This window comes from Nerophis lumbriciformis, linkage group LG27, assembly GCF_033978685.3.
Source record: "Nerophis lumbriciformis linkage group LG27, RoL_Nlum_v2.1, whole genome shotgun sequence".
Classification (NCBI taxonomy): Eukaryota; Metazoa; Chordata; class Actinopteri; order Syngnathiformes; family Syngnathidae; genus Nerophis; species Nerophis lumbriciformis.
This window is the reverse complement of record NC_084574.2, coordinates 2,141,935-2,158,097: the sequence shown is the minus strand read 5'-3', so window position 1 is coordinate 2,158,097 and position 16,163 is coordinate 2,141,935. Positions and strand designations below refer to the sequence as shown.

At 40.2% G+C, this 16,163-nt stretch overlaps 1 protein-coding gene across 1 annotated transcript in view; it reads right to left on the bottom strand.

The window, feature by feature from the left end:
* Window positions 1–16,163, bottom strand: part of LOC133570236 (uncharacterized) — a 47,477-nt gene that overhangs the window by 13,516 nt on the left and 17,798 nt on the right. Inside the window, exons 3-6 of the mRNA XM_072916459.1 lie at window positions 14,096–14,169; window positions 8,298–9,062; window positions 7,962–8,142; window positions 1,883–2,027 (exon numbers count right to left, since the gene is read on the bottom strand). Of these exons, the coding sequence (XP_072772560.1) occupies window positions 1,883–2,027; window positions 7,962–8,142; window positions 8,298–9,062; window positions 14,096–14,169 (1,165 nt within the window). The remainder of the gene's footprint in view (window positions 1–1,882; window positions 2,028–7,961; window positions 8,143–8,297; window positions 9,063–14,095; window positions 14,170–16,163) is intronic.

Below are 16,163 nucleotides of genomic sequence, written 5' to 3'. Positions count from 1 at the left end.
GTGAGGAGAATAAATGGTAGTAACATGTGAAAGACGTGCTAACGTTGCAAGAAAAAGTTGTAGTTGCATATGAAAAAAGTTTGGAGAATATAACTAGAAAAAAGTATTAATTAAGTTAGATAAATGAAAAAAGTCCCTACATCTTAACGTTATGAGAAAAACAACAACAATCAGTGTTTCCCACACATTCATTTATTTGTGGCGGCCCGCCACGAAAGAATTACGTCCGCCACAAATGGATTTTTCGGCTGTGAATGTTGCTTGTAGTTACAACTCCAGTGCAGTAGGTGGCGGTAACTCCGCCAATAGCACTTAATTCACCTGGTGGGCAAGAAGAAGAAGAAGAAGAAGAGGGACGGACGGACGAAACGGGATCAAAATACGAGGGTAATATAGGTTCTAGGTAGATATGTTATAGCTGCATCGCTCGCGGCTCGTCATATATTTAACGTTAATCCGCTGCTTCATTAACACCGCCGCTGTTTGACTCGTGGGCCGGGGCAGACGAACGTAGTAAAAGTCACGTGTTACCCTACCAACGAGCTAACGTGTCCAGGTTATAACCATGTTGTCAATAAACACACATGGACTGAAGCTAAATTGTCCACTGTCCACTGCAGCATGTGAATGCAATGAAAAGAATAAAATGTGAGCCAACCAGCTGTTAAAATGTTGTCCAGGTTAATGTTTTGGTCATTAAAGGCCCTTCATTTCAAGATTTCAACTGTGATCGGGCTTTAAACAGGCGGCTGACCTGTTCAGATGGCTGTAACTGCTACTGGTCGAATAATGTGAAATGCCATTTAATTTTACATGTATGCAATGCCATTTAAATGTAATTATAGATAATAATAATAATAATAATAATTACTGTGTAGTGTTGTAAATAGTCAACGGGAAGAATTTTAGTAAGATATAAGCCATGAGCACTACACAGCCAGAAAAAATCCTAGGCAGGACAAGTAAAAATATTGGGGCAAGTAGATTTGAGAAGTCGGGCAAGTAGAAAAAAACCTTAACGTTGAACCCTGCATGTGTTGAGCTGCTGCCGCTTAAGGTTAGACGGCACTGTGCATAGAGCGCTTCTGCTCCTTAGTAATACATTCTAATGTTGCATGTTCACTCCTTCACACAGATGAGTATAGAAAATTATTTTCAACGGCCGAAAAGGGCTCAACTTGGAGAGGAGGTAGGCCTACAGTCCGGACCACAGGTGCGACCTGTTCAGCAGCAGCAGGAGGAGGAGGAGGTTGACTGACTGTGGCAGGACACCTCTGCCTCTGTTTCACTTTATGTTGCTGGTAAATAATATGGTTGTAGTAGTAGGCTAAAGTTAAATTATTTAGTATTTACTAATTAAAGGGGCAGAGCTTTAAGAGACATTTTAGCTTTTATATTTTATAAGATATATTTTTTGTAAGAACCACAATTAATAAATATATTTCAATGAATCACTAATTGTTCAAATCTGTATATAAATATGTACATAAAATGTTGTAATTATATTCCAACTCCGCGTTCTTCTTGGTCATCGCCCACACCACCACAAATAGATGCCTGTCCTGTGGGAAACACTGACAATCAAGTTGTAAAAATGATGATAAAAATCTATGAGAGTAAAATTGTGATCTTCAGAAAAGAAAGTTGCAACATATTGAGCGTTCCTATTATAAAGTGGTATGTCGTACCATTACAAGAAACAACTTGAAGAAAGATTATTTGAGAGTAAAGTGGTGATTTTACAAAGAGACATTTGTAACATTAAGTGGGAAAAGCCATAGGGATGTGAGAACTAAGCTGAGGGTTTTTGACTTGCGTGAACAAAATGTACAAATAAGTCAAAAGAATAGATTTGTTAGGAGAAGAAAGGTCGGACACTCACCGTTCTTCCCCAGTTTGATCTCCTCTGTGGTCCTCCTGACCAGGATGTAGACGGACCACAGCATGCACATGATGGCTACCAGGTGGAACAACACGGAGCAGAAGATCTTTCTCCTCTCGCTCTTGGTCATGTGCAGCTTCTCCCACTGGCCAGCAGGTGGAGCCACAGAGAGGCAGGAGAAATGGCGTTAAAAAAAGTTCAAGTTAAAGTAGCAATGATTGTCACACACACACTAGATGTGGCGAAATTATTCTTTGCATTTGACCCATCACCCTTGATCACCTCCTTGGAGGTGAGGGGAGCAGTGAGCAGCAGCAGTGGCTGCGCCCGGGAATCATTTTTGGTGATTTAACCCCCAAATCCAACCCTTGATGCTGAGTGCCAAGCAGGGAGGTAATGGCTCCTATTTTTATAGTCTTTGGTATGACTCGGCCCCAGGGATTCAATAAAGTCCTTCTCTTTACTTGTTTATGGGAAGGTTTGATGGCACTATCTACAAGGGAAAAGAGTGCTGCACCTGTGAATCCAGCAGAGAGCGCTGTTATGAAGGTCCAAATTAGAGATGCGCGGTTTGCGGACACAACCGCGGAGTCCGCGGATTATCCGCGGATCGGGCGGATGAAATTTAAAAAAATAAGATTTTATCCGCTCGCGGGTCGGGTCGGGCTGATTAATTAGATTTTTTTTTTTTTTTTTTTGCGGGTGGCAGTTAAACCAATTGGGAAATATATATACATAGTTAAATGTTGTTACCCACATACGAAAAACGAGCAGGCACCTGCAGCATATGCCACAACAGAAGAAAAAAAAAGAAAAGAGATGGACACTTTTACGGAGCGGAGAAGGGACGCCTCGCCGGGGTCCGGGACCGAGGCCCCTTCCCCCGAGAGGGCCCCACCGGGAGCCGTAGCTGAGGCGATCCGCGAGAAGGGCCCGACGCACGTCCAGGGTCACCACCGCGTCCACCGCACCGACACCCCGCCTCGTCCGCTTTCGCCGCGGCCGGCGTCACGCGCAGCAGGTAAGCAGCTTACCTGCCCGCCACCCCCGTGGCCGGGGGCTCGTAACAGGGGTCACTCCGCGCGCTCCGCCCGCGCAGCTTACCTGCTTGCCACCCCTGTTGCCGGTGGCGCGTAACAGGGGTCACTCCGCACGCAGTGCGCTCACGAAAGGGGTGGGGCTCACCCTGGTTGATATAGACAGCAGGACGGTGGCCATGGAAGTCGGAACCCGCTAAGGGAGTGTGTAACAACCCACCTGCCGAATCAACTAGCCCTGAAAATGGATGGCGCTGGAGCGTGGGCCCATACCTGGCCGTCGCCGGCAGCGAGACGCGCTTGGAGGTGCGCTCAGCGCGGCTCCCATATGATTGCGCACTGGTGTGCGTCTGAGTCGTGACAGCGTGGCACGCGCAAGTCTGTGCTGCGTTGGATCAGTCTCCTTTCTTTAACAGGCAAAAGCTTTATAACCTCACCATACCTGCCAACTTTTAAATCAGAAAAACCAAAGTCCTGGTGGAGGGTTCAGGGCTTCGCCCCCTGACGCAAAATGATTATTAGCATTCAGACAGGTTAAAATGTTGCTAAAACCATCACTTTTCTATCAGTCACAGTGACTTTTCAAAACAAAAATATTACAGCAAAAATCATATGGGTTGATTGACATGTTTATTCTGTAAGCTAACTTCAATAGTTTGAAATTATTCTGACAGTTAATGCCAGTTATCCTGTCAACCTTTCACAAGACTTCAATTTGTTAATTGAAAGTATAAATAGTATAAACACTTTTAACAGTATGTCGTGCTGTGAAATACAGCCGACAGGATGGCGCACCAAACACGAAGCAAGGCCATGCTGCACGAGAACAAAGGACTTCTTTCATTTAAGGTTTGTGATAAACCATCAAACTCATTCGTTAAAAGGACTCTATAGTAATATAAAGCAAATTTTTCTGGACATTATCATGCAAGAAAAGTTTATTTTTGGGATCGCGATCACCGCGTAATGATTTTTAAAGGTTGCATTACATTATTAACTGTCCCATGTGATCAGCCAGTGCGATTGGAAGTCCATGCTCAATTATTGCCTCCGTAAATAAAACTTCGGCATTCATCACATCCAAAGAATCTGTTTGGGCGACGAAAAACGTTGAAAGTTTTCCACTTGTATCGCTAGCAACGGCATTAGACTTGTGTTTTTTTGTCCCAACGTGGTCTTTTACATCGCTAATTCCTCCGTGTCCGATCGAAAAATCTTGTCTGCACAAGGTGCAATTCGCGTAGTTTTCACCCTTTTTTTAAATTTTTTATTAATATTAGATATATAACAACGGGCGGATGGCGGGCGGGTGCAGTTCTGATCAAACGTTACATCGGGTGGATGGCGGATGGTTGACGACTTTCTGACGCGGTTGTGGATGAAATAAATTGCCTATCCGCGCATCTCTAGTCCAAATGTTTTTAACTTGAAAAAAATCAACGTTTAAACTAAAAAAAAAAAAAGAACTCATGTTTTGAGAGTGAATTTTGAGAACACACAATTCTATTTTTTTTTAAATGTCCATTCAAAATTAAAATACTTTTTTTTTTCAAATTTGGACAATTATTTGGAATTTACATTTTTTACTCTCAAATATATTTTTGTCAGATTCAAATCCCTTTTTTTTTTTTTTTTATCAGATTCAGACTTTAGGCCTGAATTTCTTGTGGGGGGTGTGTCCTCAACTGAAAGGGGCGGGGCATCATGACAAAAAGGATAGGTGTTGTCCCCTACCATGGTGCCTTCAAGTGTATGTGCATAGTGTGTCTTTTTAAAATTCAACATCAACACATAATTCTTCAGTTTAAAAGTTGATTTTTCCAAGTACAAAACTTTTGGCCGGAATGTGACTCCATATGCTGTCTAACAAGTCAATTCACTCAACATTTTCCAGCAGGAAGATGATTTAACAAGACGTGATGTTGTGTAACTGCACAAATATTATGTATAGTATACGTGTAAATGTGCATTATTGTGTCAAAAAATATTTTAAATGTGTTTGACAAAAAAAAAGGCATTTTTAGGGTTTCTATTTTTGCAGCTACTATCTGCGTTTTTTCGCCATTTTTCTTAGGGTGAAAACATCCTCTGTAATATTACTTTGTAAATATGGGAAAAAAAAGTTGGACAACTACAAGTAAAAAGTTCAAAATGGTGAAAGTATAGAATATATAAGTTTATGTTATGTAAAAAAAAAAAAAAAGTGAAGAGAATTTTATCATTACAAAAAAAGTAGAAAAGTAACCTGGAACAAATATGAAATACTTGGTGTGAATAAAAACATTTACGTGAAAAAAGTCACAAGAATGATTTATGAGAATTTTTGTTCTGAGAAAAATGCTGTAATGTCATGAAACTTAAATGACGACATCACGAAAAGAAAATTGTAATACTAGAAAAAAGGTCAAAATATCACCAGTATAAGTTGTAATTTCCTGTGAAAAATGCTTAATTTCACAAGCATACATTGTAATGTTGGTGAAAAAGTTGTAGTTACATATGAAAAATGGCATAATATCACAAGGATAAGTTGTAATGTTACAGGGAAGAGTTGTAGTTACATGTGAAAAATGTCGTAATATCACGAGTATAAGTTCAAATGTTCTGTGAAAAAGTTGTAGCTATATGCGAAAAATGTTGTAATATCGCAAGGAAAAGTTGTAATATTACTTGAAAAAGTTGTAGTTTAATGTGAAAAATGTCATAATATCACGAGAATAATTTGTAATGTTATAAGAAAAAGTTGTAGTTACATATGAAAAATGTTGTAATATAAGTATAAGTTGCAATGTTATGTGAAAAAATTGTGTAGATACATATTAAAAATGTTGTAATATAAGTTGTAATGTTATGTGAAAAAGTTGTAGTTACATAGGAAAAATGTCGTAATATCATAAGTATAAGTTGTAATGTTACGTGAAAAAGTTAATGTCACAAGTATAAGTTGTAATGTTACGAGAAAAAGTTGTAGTTACATATGAAAAAATGTCGTATTATCACAAGTATAAGTGGTAATGTTATGTGAAAAAGTTGTAGCTATATGCGAAAAATGTCGTAATATCGCAAGTATAAGTTGTAATGTTACGTTAAAAAGTTGTAGTTTCATGTGAAAAAAGTCATAATATCGCAAGTTTAAGTTGTAATGGTATGTGAAAAAGTTGTAGTTACATTTGAAAAACTTAATGTCACAAGTATACAGATAAAAGCCAGTAAATTAGAATATTTTGAAAAACTTGATTTATTTCAGTAATTGCATTCAAAAGGTGTAACTTGTACATTATATTTATTCATTGCACACAGACTGATGCATTCAAATGTTTATTTCATTTAATTTTGATGATTTGAAGTGGCAACAAATGAAAATCCAAAATTCCGTGTGTCACAAAATTAGAATATTGTGTAAGGGTTAAATTTTGAAGACACCTGGTGCCACAAACTAATCAGCTGATTAACTCAAAACACCTGCAAAGGGCTTTAAATGGTCTCTCAGTCCAGTTCTGAAGCCTACACAAACATGGGGAAGACTTCAGATTTGACAGCTGTCCAAAAGGCAACCATCGACACATTGCACAAGGAGGGAAAGACACAAAAGGTTATTGCTGAAGAGGCTGGCTGTTCTCAGAGCTCTGTGTCCAAACACATTAATGGAGAGGCAAAGGGAAGGAAAAACTGTGGTCAGAAAAAGTGTACAAGCGATAGGGATCACCGCGCCCTGGTCAAGATTGTGAAAAAAAAAACATTAAAAAATGTGGGGGAGATTCAGAAGGAGTGGACAGCTGCTGGAGTCAGTGCTTCAAGATCCACCACCAAGAGACGCTTGAAAGACATGGGTTTCAACTGCCGCATACCTCGTGTCAAGCCACTGTTGACCAAGAAACAGCGCGCAAAGCGTCTCACCTGGGCTAAGGAAAAAAAGAGCTGGACTGCTGCTGAGTGGTCCAAAGTCATGTTTTCTGATGAAAGCAAATTTTGCATTTCCTTTGGAAATCGAGGTCCCAGAGTCTGGAGGAAGACAGGAGAGGCACAGGATCCACGTTGCCTGAAGTCTAGTGTAAAGTTTCCACCATCAGTGATGGTTTGGGGTGCCATGTCATCTGCTGGTGTCGGTCCACTCTGTTTCCTGAGATCCAGGGTCAACGCAGCCGTCTACCAGCAAGTTTTAGAGCACTTCATGCTTCCTGCTGCTGACCTGCTCTATGGAGATGGAGATTTCAAGTTCCAACAGGACTTGGCGCCTGCACACAGCGCAAAATCTACCCGTGCCTGGTTTACGGACCATGGTATTTCTGTTCTAAATTGGCCCGCCAACTCCCCTGACCTTAGCCCCATAGAAAATCTGTGGGGTATTGTGAAAAGGAAGATGCAGAATGCCAGACCCAAAAACGCAGAAGAGTTGAAGGCCACTATCAGAGCAACCTGGGCTCTCATAACACCTGAGCAGTGCCAGAAACTCATCGACTCCATGCCACGCCGCATTAACGCAGTAATTGAGGCAAAAGGAGCTCCAACCAAGTATTGAGTATTGTACATGCTCATATTTTTCATTTTCATACTTTTCAGTTGGCCAACATTTCTAAAAATCCCTTTTTTGTATTAGCCTTAAGTAATATTCTAATTTTGTGACACACGGAATTTGGATTTTCATTTGTTGCCACTTCAAATCATCAAAATTAAATGAAATAAACATTTGAATGCATCAGTCTGTGTGCAATGAATAAATATAATGTACAAGTTACACCTTTTGAATGCAATTACTGAAATAAATCAAGTTTTTCAAAATATTCTAATTTACTGGCTTTTACCTGTAAGTTGTAATGTTACGTGAAAAAGTTGTAGTTACATATGAAAAAAGTCATAACGTCACAAGGTTTTCTAATTTTGCATCAACTATTCAAGTTTTTTTGCCATTTTTCTGGGGGTGGAGGAACATCACCCTTGTGAGTATCAGAGCTGCTTTGTGTGTGTGTGTGTGTGTGTGTGTGTGTGTGTGTGTGTGTGTGTGTGTGTGTGTGTGTGTGTGCGTGTGTGCGTGCGTGCGCTACCTTGCGCAGAGGTTTGAGCTTGGTGTCCATGATGAAGTGGTACTTGCAGAGTTCACAGCAGCGTGTGTCGGAGGACTTGATCCACTGGTAGAGACATGCATGATGGACGAAGCTCAGGCTGCCAGTGCAGAGACATGGCATGATGAGGGGACACTCCTCCTCACCCTCGCAGTGGCAGATCCTACACACACACACACACACACACACACACACACACACACACACACACACACAGCAAATGCATATTTACATATTTTGTGTATAAGTGTGTCTTGCAGGTCGACAGGGTGTCTCACACACACACACAGACAGACAGACACACACACACAGACTGACCTGCACACCTCCATCTCAGAATCATCAGAACACATGAGAGGTGCGCCGCCATTCACGCCACACCGCTTCTGAGGCGTTGGCGCCGACATGTCCCCGCCCCCTGATTCTTCTTCCTGATACTTCTTGGTGATGAGCTCCTCGCCGTCCTCCGCCGGCGAGGAGCTGTCCACTGTGCTGTTTGACTCGTGACCTTTGACCTCTCTGTCAGCGCTGTGCAGGTGGTGTCTGGTGACGGAGCACCTGCTGCTGCTGCTGCAGCGTTTCTTCAGGCCGTCCTCCTCCAGGGGCCGCTCCTCCTTCCACTCGTCGGAGCCCAGCGACTGCAGCTCCAACACCTCCGTCACCTCATCGCAGCCTTTGCCAAGGCGCCGCGCTCGCCGCCACTTCTCCTTGCTCCAGCTGCGGGCCTGCCGGGGCGGCTCGTCGTCCAAGGAGGTGGAGTCGGAGCAGGCGGCGGCTGAGCAGCGGAGGCGAGGCGCCATCTCCCGGCGACCACGCGAGGGCCGCTCCCGCTTCTCGCTCAACTCGCTGCGGTCGGAGCTGAGGCTGCGCTCGCTACGGTCCACTGGCTGGCGCGCGGCGTTAGCGTCCACGCAGTCGAAGGCCACGAAGCTGCTTTTCTTGCGGCGGTGGCGGCGCTTAACCTGCTTCTTGGGGGCCGCACGTGAGGGGCCACGCCCTGTGATGGGGACCGTCCTCTTGGCGGTGATCGCTTTGGGCAATTCAGCGGCCACATTCTCCTCTACGGGGGTCAGGTGACCAACACTGAACACACACACACACACACACACACACACACACAAATGGATGATGAGATGTTAACATGAACATGAATGAGATGACATCATGACTTTTAGTCTATTTCATACATTACGGGTGTACAAAAATCAATTCACATCTGAAGCGCGATTCTTATTCATCCCAATTCTAAATCCATAATTTTCAAAAATCAATTCACTGTACAAACAAACATACATATATACATACATACACATACATACACATTTACACACACACTGTACATACACTTTCATAGACATATACATACATACATATATACATACATACATATATATACATACATACATATATACATACATACACATTTACACACATACATATACATACATACATACACACGTACGTACATACATATATACATACACACACACATACGTACATACTGTACATACATACACATATATACATACATACACACACACATACAAACACACATATACATACATACATACACATATACATACATACATACTGTATAGATAAATCTATACAGTCATCTATTTATTAGGGCCCGCATGGCCCATTGTATAAGGACTCCCAAAGGGAGTCCTTGTGCAATGGGACATAAGGACCTATTGAATTTGTAAGGTTTTATTCTTTATTCTTTATTCTTCCGCCGCCACATTAAACTGTAATTTGACCCACTTAACATGCTTCAAAACTCACCATATTTGACCCACACATCAGGACCTGCGAAAATTACCTTTTTTTAAAAAAAAACGAACCCCAAAACTCAAAATTGCGCTCTAGCGCCCCCTAGGGAAAAAAAACTAGACTGCCTATATCTCCCACTAGGAAGATCGGAGAGACATGAAACAAAAACCTGTATGTAGGTCTGACTTAGACCTAGTTTTCATAATTGTATATCATCGGGCAGAAATCAACAGGAAGTTGGCAATTCCCCCTTCAAGACAAAAAAGTACTAAAAACAGTCACTTTTGCCTCTTTGAGCTGTAATTTGACCCCCTTAACACGCTTCAAAACTCACCAAACTGAACACACACATCAGGACTGGCAAAAATTGCGATCTAATAAAAAAACCTAACCCCAAATCTCAAAATTGTGCTCTAGCGCAATTTTTTAATGAAACGCACAAAAAACTGCTCCTCGGATGAAAAAACTGACAAAACTGCCTGTAACTCCCACTGGGAAGGTCGGAGAGACATGAAACAAAAACCTCTATGTAGGTCTCACTTAGACCTACATTTCATAAATTGACAACCCCCAGCAAAAATCAACAGGAAGTTTGCTATTCCCCCTTCAAAACAAATTTTTTGTAAAAACCGGTCACCTTCCTTCAAAAACTATCTCCTCTGAGCGCGTTTGTCGTTTCGGCTTCAAACTAACACAGGAGAGAGATTAAACCCTTGTGTATAAAATAACAGAACAGCGTTTTAATACCTGCTCCGGTTTTGATTTTATGACCCTTCAAAGACCCGCTGCGCTGATGCTGCTGCGCTGCTGTTTTTTTAAGATGGCTGCTTAAAAGCAGGAAGCACCAGCGTGCCCACACAATGCAGACAAGGTAGGTACACTAGACAAAAGTCTTGGGACACTTCAGACTACCACCGGACAAAAGTATTGGGACACTTAGGACGACAACTGGACAAAAGTATTGGGACACTTGGGACTACAACTTGACAAAAGTATTGGGAAACTTGGGACTAAAACTTGACAAAAGTATTGGGACACTTAGGATGAAAACTGGACAAAAGTATTGGGACACTTAGGAATACAACTGGACATAAGTATTGGGACACTTACACTGGACAAAAGTATTGGGACACTTACACTGGACAAAAGTATTGGGACACTTACACTGGACAAAAGTATTGGGACACTTAGGACTACCACTGGACAAAAGTATTGGGACACTTACTACTACCACTGAACAAAAGCATTGGGCAACTGGACAAAAGTATTGGGACACTTACACTGGACAAAAGTATTGGGACACTTGGGACTAAAACTTGACAAAAGTATTGGGACACTTAGTACTAGCACCTGCCAAATACGCGGGCCCGACCAACGCTGCTTGCAGCTTTAATTTATATCTGCACCTTATTGCTCTTTTATCCTGAGCTGATGCAACAACATTTCGTTCTTATCTGTACTGTAAAGTTCACATTCGAATGACGATAAAAAGGAAGTCTAAGTCTAAGCTTCCACAGCTAGTGGGTCCATGACCATGACTTCTGTTTTGTCTGATCAGCCGTTTTACTGCCGTGTTACGGACACAGTTTGGAAACAATTAAGTTATGTAAATAAACATGTACAGAATCTTACAGTGTAAATAACTCATTTTGCAACGTATATATATCTGCATCTAATATATAGAACAATATTTGTTTACATACTGGTGTAGTCTAGAAAATACGGTGCGATGAGACATGATTGTATGTGAACACATCTTGCTTTCATACTTAAACGGCAACATGAGCTATTTTGAGCACTTGTGGCATTGAAAAAGCCCCAAAAACGGGTAAAATGTCGACATTTTGTCTTTGAAAGTCTTGGTTGACGTCCGTGCAGTTTTCCTCCAGCAGGATGGTCTGCTAATGAAATCTGCTCACGTCTCACTTTGTCTGCCAGCCAATGATAGAAATAAATGAAGTGTGAAAACATGACAAAGAGTGAGGATGACAAGACAGATGAATAGGGAGCGCACACACACACACACACACACACACACACACACACACACACACACACACACACACTTGTATTTGTTACCTTCTTGAGACCTGAGAAAAATGCCTCCCTCTTTAGGCCCACCCTTTCTAGATATATAAAGTAGTTTATTTACAACATTAATAATATATACATACTATGCAAATAAAAAAAAGCTTGTTGTGAAAAATGAGTTGGAATTTCACAAGAAAAAGGTCACGATATCACAAGAAAAACTTTTGTCAGTATTATAATAAAAGTCGTAGTTTTACTCAAAGCAAGTCAAAATTTTACAAGAAAAACTGAATATTTGTGCAATGTTATTTTAAAAGTTGGATTTTACTCAATAACAGTCGCAATTTTACAAGAAAAGCTCAACATTTTGGCAATTTTATGAAAAGAGTCGTCATTTTACTCAACAAAAGTCACAATTTTATAAGAAAACTTACACATTTTGGCAACTTTATAATAACAATCAGAATTTTACTCGACAAAATGATGACAAAAGTCATAATTTTACTCCAAAAAAGTCACTATTTTACAAGGACAACAAAAAAATTGGCAATATTGTGATAAAAGTCAGAATTTAATGACAAATGTCCTAATTTTGCATTAAAAATTATAATTTTACATAAAAAAAGTAATAATTTGACGAGAAAATATTGCAATATTACAGAAACAGAAAGAAAATGAGAAAGACTGCTTTTAGTTCTTTTTTTTTTATTTGTATCTTTAGTTTGTAATTGGTTTTAAATCTTCATTATTTACTTCAAGTTATTACAGTATGTCTCTATATACATATTTTCTTTTTTTTTTAAATTAATTTTGGCCAATGGGAGCGCATTTCAATTTCTTACACACACTTGTTATTTCATATGTTGACCAAAGGGGGAGCACTTTTAAAAGCGACACAGTCAATGTGAAAAATCCCTCCTTTTTGGGACCACCCTCATTTTGACCAGCAGGGGTGCAAATGAGACATTGTCTATTAGATGCAATGTTATTGGGACCATGATTTATGTCATCACTTGTTCACACCTCCTCATATGGAAGGTACTTTTCCTTCTTCACGTCTCAAGAAGGCTAGAAATACAAGAACACTCACACACACATTCTTGTATTTGTTACCTTCTTGAGACCTGAGAAAAATGCCTGCCTCTTTAGGACCAGCCTTTCTAGATATATAAAGAAGTGTATTTACAACATTAATAATATATACATACTATGCAAATATAAAAAAGCTTGTTGTGAAAAATGAGTTGGAATTTCGCAAGAAAAAGGTCACAATTTCACAAGAAAAACTTAGAATTTTGGCTGTATTATAATAAAAGTCGTAGTTTTACTCAAAGCAAGTCAAAATTTTACAAGAAAAACTGAACATTTGTGCAATGTTCTGATAAAAGGTGGAATTTTACTCAATAACAGTCGCAATTTTACAAGAAAAGCTCAACATTTCGGCAATTTTATGAAAAGAGTCGTCATTTTACTCAACAAAAGTCACAATTTTATAAGAAAACTTACACATTTTGGCAACATTACAATAACAATCGGAATTTTACTTGGCAAAATGATGACAAAAGTCATCATTTTACTCCAAAAAAGTCACTATTTTACAAGGACAACAAAAAAAATTGCAATATTGTGATAAAAGTCAGAATTTAATGACATTTTGCATTAAGAAATTATAATTTTACATAAAAAAGTAATAATTTTACGAGAAAATATTGCAATATTACAGAAACACAAAGAATATGAGAAAATTTTCCCCAAATAAGTCGACACATTGTAAGAAAAAGACTGCTTTTAGTTAATGTTTACATTTTTTAATCTTTTGTTTGTAATTGGTTTTTAATCTTCATTATTTACTTCAAGTTATTACAGTATGTCTCTATATACATATTTTTTTAAATTAATTTTGGCCAATGGGAGCGCATTTAAATTTCTTACACACACTTGTTATTTCATATGTTGACCAGAGGGGGAGCACTTTTAAAAGCGACACAGTCAATGTGAAAAATCCCTCCTTTTTGGGACCACCCTCGTTTTGACCAGCAGGGGTGCAAATGAGACATTGTCTATTAGATGCAATGTTATTGGGACCATGATATATGTCATCACTTGTTCACACCTCCTCATATGGAAGGTACTTTTCCTTCTTCATGTCTCAAGAAGGGCAGAAATACAAGAACACACACACACTAAAGGACACACCTTGTGGTTTCCATGGCAGTGGAAGAGAACTCAGGTGAGGAGGAAGTATTCCACATTTCTACCAGTTTTATATTCCCTGCTATAAGACTGACAGGCGACACTTAAAGAGACAGTACCTGCAGATGTCCTGAGAAGACGGGGTGATGGACGTCTTGGAGGCAATCGTTTGTCCCGCTGTGGAATTGCTTGCCTTCAAAAAAAAAAAATCATCCATGACTTACTCCTGAATTCATTTTTAGCCAATGCATTTGAGTGGTAGTTGCCTGGTAAACACACGTAGAAGAAGCCAGGAGGACTGTACTATGATTGAACTTATCCAGGATCTCTTCTTTGCTGTCTGGCTTAACCAAACATTGAAGATGCGGCAACGTGCAGCAGACCAGGGGTGTCCAAACAATAGCCCGTAGTTGATCTTTAAACAGCCCGCGTCACAATCGTTAGCATTTTATTATTAGCACGCTAAGTGTTTTTTTTGTCCTTTTGCAGTTACTTGACGTATGATACCTGTTAGCATGCCATTGTTACTGTCATGTCTGTGTGATCATGTTTTGTTTTAGTAATGTTCGGTTTAAATTTTGGACTTTTTGTGCACTTTTGTTTTGTTTTGTCACCATAGCAACCATTAGTTTCACCTGTCACGTCACGCACCTGTTCCACGTTTGGACTCATTGTGCACTCTTGTCACCATAGCAACCATTAGTTTTCACCTGTCACGTCACGCACCTGTTTCACGTTTTGAGTCACGCACCTGCTTTCACTAATCATGTCCATAGTATTTAAGTTCATTCATTTTCTGTTGTTCGTCCTGACGACATCCCCGCATTTACGCTCCTGCACACTCTCCACACCCTGATGACCCTTGCTACTCTTTTTTTCATGCCGGTTCCATGCCAAGTAAGTTTTTGTTTATTAAGCCACAGTTAGTGTTTTGTTTAATTGTTCATAGTTTCTGCCAATGTGCAAGTTTTGTGTTTATAGTCTAGTTTTGTACCTCCGCCCCTGTGCGCGCTTTTCGTTTATTCCTTTTTTGATAGTTTAAATAAATAATGTACGCACCTTCAAGCCTTGACCAGTCCAGTTCATTTGCACCACGGGAGAACAAACCAAGCCAAAGTCCAAGTCTTGACAGTTACGATGACAGCTGCTTTTTTTCTTCTTCTAATTTTGTAGATTCACACTAAACACCTCAGTCTTATTTTGGTATTTGATGCAGGCTAACGTTAGCATGCTACCGTAGTATTTTTCAGAGTAATATAGAAGCATTTAAGTCCCGCCTTAAAACTCCTTTGTATACTCTAGCCTTTAAATAGACCCCCTTTTTAGACCAGTTGATCTGCCGTCTCTTTTCTGCTCTGCCCCCCCTCTCCTGCGTGGAGAGGTTATTAGGTGACCACGGATGATGCGCTAGCTGTTCAAAGTCGGGACCCAGGGTGGACCACTCATCTGTGCATCAGTTGGTGACGTCTCTGTGCTGCTGACCTGTCTCCACTCAAGATGGTCTCCTGCTGGTCCCACTATGGACTGGACTCTCACTATTATGTTAGATCCACTATGGACTAGACTCTCACTATTATGTTAGATCCCCTATGGACTGCACTCTCACAATATTATGTTAAATCGACTATGGACTGGACTCTCACTATTATGTTAGATCCACTATGGACTAGACTCTCACTATTATGTTAGATCCACTATGGACTGGACTCTCGCACTATTATGTTAGATCCACTATGGACTGGACTCTCACACTATTATGTTAGATCCACTATGGACTGGACTCTCACACTATTATGTTAGATCCACTATGGACTGGACTCTCACTATTATGTTAGATCCACTATGGACTGGACTCTCACTATTATGTTAAATCCACTATGGACTGGACTCACACTATTATGTTAGATCCACTATGGACTGGACTCTCACTATTATGTTAGATCCACTATGGACTGGACTCTCACTATTATGTTAGATCCACTATGGACTGGACTCTCACTATTATGTTAGATCCACTATGGACTAGACTCTCACTATTATGTTAGATCCACTATGGACTGGACTCTCGCACTATTATGTTAGATCCACTATGGACTGGACTCTCACACTATTATGTTAGATCCACTATGGACTGGACTCTCACACTATTATGTTAGATCCACTATGGACTGGACTCTCACTATTATG